The following is a 9,317-nucleotide window of genomic DNA, read 5'->3' as shown; positions in this document are numbered from 1 at the left end:
CTTAAACAATTCATGCCATCATTCACCCATTCACACCCTTTCATACACCGATGTCAGGAGCTACTGCACACAGTGACACCTGAACATCAGGACTCACACTTCTGCTAGTCTGGGTAGATCTCTGCTAGTCTGGGTAGAACTGGCATTAGGAGGAAAGAAGAAGTTGTGAGAAGTCAGTAGAATGAAGGTCAAGATAGGGATGTGATAGAGTCCGTCAGTAGCTGCATTTAAAAGTAAACCACAGCAGTGAGTGGTATTTTCTCTGTGCTTTGATTACGTAGTCGAGGGGGCCATATGGTCCTTTTAGTGCTTTACTCTAGTTAAATCAGCATTTAGACACACATTCATAATTCAAATGTTTTCTTCCCCTGCATTACCAAACCAACAGAAATACTCTCATGTGCCACTCTCGAATGAATTAGATTTAACATCAGGAAATTAGTATGGATTTAATGTGGTTCCTTTGCAATCATTGTCCAGTTATTGAAACGAACAATTGAAGGGCATTCCAGTGATTTGTGAACATCCATTAAAGGAGAATTTTCAAAAAGCATAGTCCCAATGAAACAGCTCAGGGCGTCCTCACCTTTGTGTCCCGAGTAGGGGTAAAGCTCCAAAATGTTCTCATTCCATTGGACCCCCCCCACTTGCCTTCAAGTAAATCTGGAGCCGGACCGTACTGTAATGGCAGCCCTTAAACTGCAAGGTGTGGGATTCCATACCCGCCTCCACGTGTCTATTTTAGCATGTTGCTCCAGGGATTCCACAGGCCGGGATGTTATAATGACACATTTTGAGCAGAACCCAGCGACACTTTGGTTTCAATCATAGCTCATTTATTGGTACTAACATTCATCTAAAAGCTTGAACATGTTGTGTTTCACCGCTTCTAGACATAAGCAAATTATTTATTCTCAATATACTTTCTCATCGTAAAGCACGTTCACGTCCTTCGGACCGCAGTTTGCGCCCAGGCTTTGGGGGACCCGTGAACGCATCATCTGGGCTTTGGGGGACCCGTGAACGCATCATCTGGGCTTTGGGGGACCCGTGAACGCATCATCTGGGCAGCTTGGTGCATGTGTTGCCCCGCCCCCACGCTGAGTGACAGCTGATGAGCACAACAGCGTGAAACAGCAGACATGAAGGACAACAGTCTGCCACGTATCGTGGTTATTATTCTGTGTACGGTGGTTTTTATTGCCGTTTTAGTGGTTAACGCATTGGCTGGAGCGGGAAAAGGTGAGTTAAACACTGTTACTCAAACTTAACGTCAAGTTTCCCGAAAAACTCCCGCCTGGCGTGTGTTGTAACGTTTACGTCATCGTACGTGTTTTAGTCAACTAAGTTCCGCATGTTTGCTACATGGCGTTAATCAGTTAACTAAGTTAACATTTAGCTGCGTGTTAAACACGCCATAGATACGAGTTTGAAACGTTTTGTTTGCCAAAGCCTCTTTGTATAGATGAGAAGATGTTCACTCAGAAAACTCTACTTTTCTCACTTTTATTAAGTCAAATGTTGATGGATCTGCAGCTGGGCGGAACCGACATGTCTGGGTAGGGAGTGGCCCATGGACCTCTACGTATTAATAGAGTTGCGCACAATGCAAAAATGATCAAATCTTTACTTTCACAAAGCCCCATGCCCCCCCCCCCCCCTCTTTTTTACTAAAGTATGTTACTATTTGTACATTCTACACTTTACGTCTCGATGTTTTATATAACCCTAAAAGAAACGTTTTCCATGGACTGTATTGTCTATGGGAGGAAGATGGCATCACGTGACTGTTTTTCCACTGCTTGACTGTTAATGGTACCCAGAGTCTCATAACTGCCTCCTACTTCCTCTCTGCGTCAGAGACAAATGCAAGGAAACAAGGAAACAAGGAAACATGTCTCAGAAGTTACGGGGAGCAACATCTGTTTCTGATAGAAGCGAGCTGGTCACAGCTGTATGAGTCACCATTAAAGCTGAAGGGATGATGGCCGTGTGCAGAGGGTTCCTGCTCGGTTTCTTGGTTCCTGTTCTTGTTTTGAGTCTGGATGTTTCTACCCAGGTCCTTTCCACTCTCCTACTGGCAATGTGTCAGCACGCTATGAGACCGATATCACTCCAGCAGGCTGGACCTTCTCTATCTGGGGCGTCATCTATACCTGGCTCACCCTGATGGTGATATACCTCACTTCATATGTGTTCAGAGGGTAAGATCTCATCGAATGTTCCCTCACATGTCGGATAGCACTCGTTGCACATGAACCTGATCTCTCTTTCTGTAAATAGGTCCTGGGCTCAGTGTCTGTTGCCGTACACCTTCTACTTGTGCTGGCTGTCCAACATGGTGATGAACATAGTATGGCTGCTGCTGTGGGATAGAGAGTATGTCTGCTACTTCTACCTATCATTCTTTTTTTAATATCCTCATAAAAGGAGGAAGACGGTAGGTGACTGTGGGTGGAGTGCACGTTTTTCCTTCTCTGGTGTCCTTGGAAACAAAGGTAGTTCCTGTGATCACGGGGTGGATGTGGGTCTTTGGGGGCGGGGCTCTGGATATCCCGACGGCGGGCGTGGCTGCTCCTCTGATGATAGCGACATTGGCAAAGCTCTTTGTTAAAGAAATCCACTGAAAATATGTTCATCTCATCTGGCAACGTGGCCTCTCACTTGATTCCTTCACTGCTTTCCTACCCACTGACGTTCTAGATCTCGTGGTGTCGATATGCTTCCTTATCGCCTGACTGACAGGCAGCTTTTTGCTCTTTTGGATATTGCCATCCCCTCCATTCATCCGGGTTCTGCTTGGGAAGTGACTCTTTGGTCTTCAACACATTTACTGTCGTGGTGATTGAATGATTCTGCTGCTCTTTGAATAGTCCTGCGGAGCAGCTGAAGCTCCATGCGTCACACTCCTAACAGCCTTCTCATGGTGGTTTACCCCGTTCATCAGCTGTACGCAGGCTCATTGACTGTCCAAAGTGAAACCACGTGTAGTGGAGATGAGGACAGTGCTACCATGTAGGTCAGATAAATCTCAGGTTTGTTTGTTCAGAAGGTCCAGTTACATTTAGAAATAATAAAATATCCACTAGGCAGGATAAACAAATGTCTGAGATGTGAACTTGTAGATGAAACATCTGCTCTCTGTGTCTCTGTCTTCCAGGTCGATGCTAGCGGCTCTGGTTGTGTTAGTCCTGATGACCATTTCCAACTACATTGCATTGTTCTTCTGTTGCTTTGCCACGGATTACTATGGACTCTGGTTACAGACTTACCATAGGAAAGACCTGTACTGTCTACGAATACTGGTGTGTGTGTGTGTGTGTGTGTGTGTGTGTGTGTGTGTGTGTGTGTGTGTGTGTGTGTGTGTGTGTGTGTGTGTGTGTGTGTGAGTAGCTGCTGTGCTCATCCATGTTCATATGTCCAGGTCCAGAATGGTTTGGCTCTCTACACCACATGGATTTCCATTGCTTCTCTGATCAACTTCTCATTGGTGCTTCACCTGTGGGGTGTGGCCAGGAGCACAGCAGCAACAGCTTCTCTATGCATCCTGTTTGCAGAGGTGGTGGGATGGTAAGCTTTGATCTGAGAATGCTGTAATCATGACTCTGACCCCCCGGCCCCCCAGCAGTGAGCTGTTTGTTCCCAGCAGGCCTCTCAGAGGATGATTGCCCCCTGGTGGCAGCACTGCTTGACGTATGTCCCTGATAGAAGGCTGAGCTGAAGGAATCACACACTGTGCACAATAGGCATTAAAATGAATTTGACAGTGGATTTTCTTACAATAACTTTAATACACGTCCCAAATAGCTGCAGCATATATGATCACATTGTGTGTTTTTTATGATCCTTTGTTTGAAGATTTAGTGTGAAACTACATAGATGTTACTTACTGCAGCAGCTGCCTGCTTCAGCCTGTACGGTTTGGTATCCGTATGCTGTTAAACCATCGGTGCACATGAGTACAGTGGGGAGTGGGTTGAGGCTTGCATTGCCCTGTGTGCAGGTTCCTGCTTGAGAACTGGGTGCTGGACCGCTGGGTGCGTAACATCGTCACCGTGTACCCCGTGGTCATCGTGGCTCTGGTTGGAAACGTCTTCAAACATTTTAACCCTGCTGATCCAACTCCAAATTCAGTGTTTGTCGGTGAGTTTAACACTGGATCACCACAACTGGGACTTCACCAAGTTTACCTCGTCTTTACAGCAGGCGACTGCTTTTCATCTGACTTTCACAGTATATAAACCTTAATGACAAATTATGACACCAATACACACAATGAATCGGTACTGTGCAGTCTATTGGAAGACCAATTAAACTAAGTTAACCCCGGATAATGAAGACAGAGTTGTAGTTTTGACCTTTTTAATTTTCTAACTCTTACACTACTATGTTGGTTGAAAGTGGAAATAAAGACAACACAACACATTCAGAGGGCAGTCCCAAATGAGACATTTTTACACAGCATAAACAACCTGATTACACACGGGCAAACGTATAATCCAAATAAGTTCCTCCTCTCGCACACACAGCAGGACGTCATCAGGACAAACACACCCAGCGTTGCCTCTACGATGAATTTAGTGGATGCAAGCAGACCTTTGTGGTGCACATGTAATGCTCTCTGGCCTTTGCACTGCCACCAATTACCAAAACGGAATATGCTACATCAGAAGTGTAGTGTGGTGCATAGAAAAAACCCTAATATCATAGAAACCGTTTTGATATGAAAATAAAACACCCAATCTAATTTTAAGCACAGTAATGCCTTAAAGGCACAGTACCAATTATCAGAAAAGCAGCTTGTTATCTTATAATCTCATCATATTGCTGCCTTCCTGGACTCACTGGAATGATATTATTTGAATACATGGAGGTCCGAGTCCATTGCCCACTGTTTTGATTCCTGTTTCTTGATTCTTTGTGTCTGATCAGTGGTGCTGCTGGTGTTGGCCTGCGTCCTGCTGGTTTTCCGACTCTGCACTGTCATCTGGAGGAATGAAATGAGGCCCCTCCACTCCCCAGGCTCAGCACGCCTCATGGTTTCTCCTCTTGATGGCAGAAAATTCATTATTTTTAATTAAACGAGCCGTTTTTACTACTTGCTGTCACACTGCCGTATTTAAACTGCAGAGCTACACTTCATTTTTCATATTCCAGTTTCCAGGCAGAAAACCTCTTCTTCACTCCTCTCTTGTCCCTCAACTGCAATCAAGACGATGGGACAGTTACTTTGAAACACTAATTACCGACTAACACTCTTCACCTTTACTTTCCTTTACTAGTTCCTGTATGTGATGTACTTTTTACAAAATATAATGCATGACACTTCAGTATGTTTGAATGTTGAATTAAAGCATTCTCTTTTGTTAGCGTTGTTGAGAATGTATCCAATCAACTGCTAAATAATAAACCGTTTGGCTGACATGCATAGTATGAGCAATTGAAATATTCGTAAGCAAAAATCTGTCTCGTGTGAGAAAACGTCCTTTTCAAGGATTTGAACCTCCGAGCTCGCAAGGCTGTTGTTTTTGACAGGAAAGGGGCGGGCCCCGTCACTGCAATCTCTGCGTCTAATTGGTCACAAACCTTGTCTTTGGGTTTGATCTCTGTTGAGAGGTATGCGTTCCAAGAACTAGAAGCTGGGGACCTTTTGCCAAGTACATGCTGCGATTGTAGTTAGTTTTCTACCTGTACCACTTTGTTCTATGTAGGCTTGCTATAGTAGTAGCAAGCCTAGTGTGAAGGAGACGCCAGGGGGCAGTAGTGTGAAGGAGACGCCAGGGGGCAGTAGTGTGAAGGAGACGCCAGGGGGCAGTAGTGTGAAGGAGACGCGAGGGGGCAGTAGTGTGAAGGAGACGCCAGGGGGCAGTAGTGTGAAGGAGACGCGAGGGGGCAGTAGTGTGAAGGAGACGCCAGGGGGCAGTAGTGTGAAGGAGACGCCAGGGGGCAGTAGTGTGAAGGAGATGCCAGGGGGCAGTAGTGTGAAGGAGACACCAGGGGGCAGTAGTGTGAAGGAGACGCCAGGGGGCAGTAGTGTGAAGGAGACGCCAGGGGGCAGTAGTGTGAAGGAGACGCGAGGGGGCAGTAGTGTGAAGGAGACGCCAGGGGGCAGTAGTGTGAAAGAGACGCCAGGGGGCAGTAGTGTGAAAGAGACGCCAGGGGGCAGTAGTGTGAAGGAGACGCCAGGGGGCAGTAGTGTGAAGGAGACGCGAGGGGGCAGTAGTGTGAAGGAGACGCCAGGGGGCAGTAGTGTGAAGGAGACGCGAGGGGGCAGTAGTGTGAAGGAGACGCCAGGGGGCAGTAGTGTGAAGGAGACGCCAGGGGGCAGTAGTGTGAAGGAGACGCCAGGGGGCAGTAGTGTGAAGGAGACGCCAGGGGGCAGTAGTGTGAAGGAGACGCCAGGGGGCAGTAGTGTGAAGGAGACGCGAGGGGGCAGTAGTGTGAAGGAGACGCCAGGGGGCAGTAGTGTGAAGGAGACGCGAGGGGGCAGTAGTGTGAAGGAGACGCGAGGGGGCAGTAGTGTGAAGGAGACGCCAGGGGGCAGTAGTGTGAAGGAGACGCGAGGGGGCAGTAGTGTGAAGGAGACGCCAGGGGGCAGTAGTGTGAAGGAGACGCCAGGGGGCAGTAGTGTGAAGGAGACGCCAGGGGGCAGTAGTGTGAAGGAGACGCCAGGGGGCAGTAGTGTGAAGGAGACGCCAGGGGGCAGTAGTGTGAAGGAGACGCCAGGGGGCAGTAGTGTGAAGGAGACGCGAGGGGGCAGTAGTGTGAAGGAGACGCCAGGGGGCAGTAGTGTGAAGGAGACGCCAGGGGGCAGTAGTGTGAAGGAGACGCGAGGGGGCAGTAGTGTGAAGGAGACGCCAGGGGGCAGTAGTGTGAAGGAGACGCCAGGGGGCAGTAGTGTGAAGGAGACGCCAGGGGGCAGTAGTGTGCTGCTCTCCCAACTAACCCGTCCAAGAGCAAGAGCAGAAGCGGAAGTACGTCATTGTGTGCGCGACGCTGTATGTCAGTCAGGGTCGCTGACGAAATAACAAGAGCAATAGACATGTTTTCAATGAATATAGTGCGCACAGCGCGGCACCGCGTTGTCCCTCAATGCGTCAGTAAGAGACACTTCACGGCGCCATGTTTGAGAGCAGTGGGCAGGAAGCAGCTCGATGGCCGCAGAAGCTCCTTCCTCAACCCCAACCAGGTACAACTTCACGTCGTACTCCCTAAGTACACCCTGCTCCGTGTGTGGGATTCATGTGCACATGCATCCCTCCATGGGCGACCACGGATCCTCTTCACCTCATTCTTCGAATCATTTGTATTTAACTTCGTTAAACTGTAGGCCAGAGAGTGTCAACACAGATATAAAACAGGAATGTCTGCAACATAAGGTGTATTTATGTACTACTGCATGCATAGATACATAAAGACTGCCTTATAGTAAGAAACGTTGAATTTATGCCCAATCAGTGCAGATAATACTTCACTAATCCATCAGGCAGACAAACGTTGTGGTTCATGTGCCGTAAAATAAAAAAACACAATGAACATTTAGTGAAATGGGCCTCAGTCCATCTCATTGTCCTGTACATAGATGTATTTAATTTAAAAAAGGAGTTATTTAGAATGATAATGTGTACATTATGCTGAGGCACGCTCTCATTGTGTCTTTAGGTGCAGTCCCCCCGTCCATCCACCTGCTGTCTGTCCTCCTCCCCCCCCCCAGAGGACGGGGACCTCGTCTACACCGGCAGCCTGGCCAGAGCCGTCCGAGGTGCCTCACTTTCATCTTGTTTGTCTCCTGGGTCTGATATGAGTACAGATCAATAGTGATTTATATTTTAGTATATTTTGTCATACAGTATAATTGGGCACATCCTTATCTATGTTGCATTTATCATCAGGTTCATTTGAAATTGATTAAATTTCTGGTGATCAGATGTCGTCTTCTGTTACATCAAAGTTCTCGATACATGAAAGTTGTTGAAATGTCCCGGATGTCTCGTTTGTCTTTACTATGTTGAGTGCTTCTTGCCATAACGTGGAGTAGAACTGTAGTGCAATAGGCCTGATCTCTGTATGGCAGTGTGAGGCTACCCTGCTCAGCACAGCAGGAAGCTCTCAAACACTTCCAGAAGGAAAGAAGTTCCACAAATGCACACAGCTGGTAATGGAGGAGCATTCCAGGGGACTACCTCGTGAAGCTCATTGAAAGAAGGAAGCAATTGTACAAATCTGACATAAAATATAAATCATTCTGCTTTGAACTTCACCTCACAATTCAATATATCTATTTCTATATATATATCGTTTCGATGTCTTTAACATTAATTTACCATGTGGAAAAAAACGAAATAAAGAAAAACCATTGAAATGATAGAATACAATGATTGAATGGTGAATCCAGACTTTTGAGTGGTACTTCATGTTTTGTATGAATGGACACTTCCGGTTCATGGATCCAACTCAATGGGTTTGCAAAATAATCTTTGGGTTTGAGTTTGAGATATTTTCACGCTTTGTTCTGTTTTATATACATCAGTAAATCCCCCTCTGATGAATATTTGGGCCTTACATAAGGCAGCTAGCAGCCAGATGAGAAGACCAGATGACCATTTCTGCTTCAAATGATAAATGTGTTGATCATTTGTAAAGATGATCTTGCTGAACAAAAGGTGTCAGTAACAGAACCTTTATCTCTTCCGTCAGGGGTCAAACTGTTTTCATACAGCACCAGCGGGGCCAGCTGCTTTCTCGTGCCCCACACCCTCCTGAAGACCGGACTGGTGGTCCAAAGCTTTGCCTTGAAGGCCGCTTTCTGTGGAGTCATTGGATTTTTCACCTTCCTCACCCCAGTCCTCCTCCACCTCATCACGAAGGGCTACGTGGTCCGCCTCTACCACCGGGCAGACAGAGACACCTACACAGCCATCACCTACAGCGTCTTCCTCACTGAAAAGAAGAGTGTGTTCCACCAGAAGCAGGTCAGGATCCCCGCAGTAAGCAAGATGTTCACCAGCTTCTATGCTGATAAAATGGGGCTACTGGTAAACCCGGACATGTTCCGCGTTCCACACGACTACAACCACCTGATGGGCTACGATAAGCCCTTCAGCTTTGACGCAGACCACATCAATGACCCAGATAAGAGCTGAACTGCCCACCTGATGGAGGTGGTGTTGGTGTAGGTTCCATGACCTCCCACATTTCACACATCCACCTCTAAACAGATTTCCCTGTCAATATTTCTTGTTAATAAATTACGACATCATTTAACTGTTCGAAAGGATTTCATTTTTATTGTGTTTTACAACTGTGTGATAAAAATC

The 9,317-nt window shown here is 46.8% G+C and overlaps 2 protein-coding genes across 2 annotated transcripts; both read left to right on the top strand.

Moving 5' to 3' along the window:
• The first annotated feature begins 1,083 nt into the window (after nt 1-1,083).
• On the top strand, nt 1,084-5,422 carry si:dkey-29d8.3 (uncharacterized protein LOC556220 homolog). Its single transcript, XM_037458204.2, has 7 exons — nt 1,084-1,242; nt 2,060-2,204; nt 2,284-2,379; nt 3,161-3,305; nt 3,425-3,570; nt 4,004-4,143; nt 4,933-5,422. Exons 1-7 carry the CDS (start codon nt 1,143-1,145, stop codon nt 5,079-5,081), a joined length of 921 nt encoding a protein of 306 aa, XP_037314101.1. The 5' UTR covers nt 1,084-1,142; the 3' UTR covers nt 5,082-5,422.
• Nucleotides 5,423-6,940: 1,518 nt separating this feature from the next.
• On the top strand, nt 6,941-9,264 carry tmem70 (transmembrane protein 70). The gene is made up of 3 exons (XM_037458206.2): nt 6,941-7,189; nt 7,663-7,762; nt 8,698-9,264. The coding sequence occupies exons 1-3, from the start codon at nt 7,001-7,003 to the stop codon at nt 9,141-9,143; spliced, it is 735 nt and encodes a 244-aa protein (XP_037314103.2). The 5' UTR covers nt 6,941-7,000; the 3' UTR covers nt 9,144-9,264.
• The last annotated feature ends 53 nt before the right edge of the window (nt 9,265-9,317 follow it).

Source organism: Pungitius pungitius, chromosome 15 (assembly GCF_949316345.1).
Source record: "Pungitius pungitius chromosome 15, fPunPun2.1, whole genome shotgun sequence".
Lineage (NCBI taxonomy): Eukaryota > Metazoa > Chordata > Actinopteri > Perciformes > Gasterosteidae > Pungitius > Pungitius pungitius.
Note: the sequence above shows the minus strand (reverse complement) of the source record. Positions and strands in the feature narration are given on the sequence as shown.

Coding starts and splice junctions, on each gene's coding strand:
- si:dkey-29d8.3 (XM_037458204.2), top strand. CDS start 1,143: ATGAAGGACAACAGTCTGCCACGTATCGTGGTTATTATTCTGTGTACG. Junction 3,306..3,424: donor TGTACTGTCTACGAATACTG/GTGTGTGTGTGT, acceptor TCATATGTCCAG/GTCCAGAATGGTTTGGCTCT. Junction 4,144..4,932: donor TCCAAATTCAGTGTTTGTCG/GTGAGTTTAACA, acceptor GTGTCTGATCAG/TGGTGCTGCTGGTGTTGGCC.
- tmem70 (XM_037458206.2), top strand. CDS start 7,001: ATGTCAGTCAGGGTCGCTGACGAAATAACAAGAGCAATAGACATGTTT. Junction 7,190..7,662: donor CCTTCCTCAACCCCAACCAG/GTACAACTTCAC, acceptor TTGTGTCTTTAG/GTGCAGTCCCCCCGTCCATC. Junction 7,763..8,697: donor CCTGGCCAGAGCCGTCCGAG/GTGCCTCACTTT, acceptor CTCTTCCGTCAG/GGGTCAAACTGTTTTCATAC.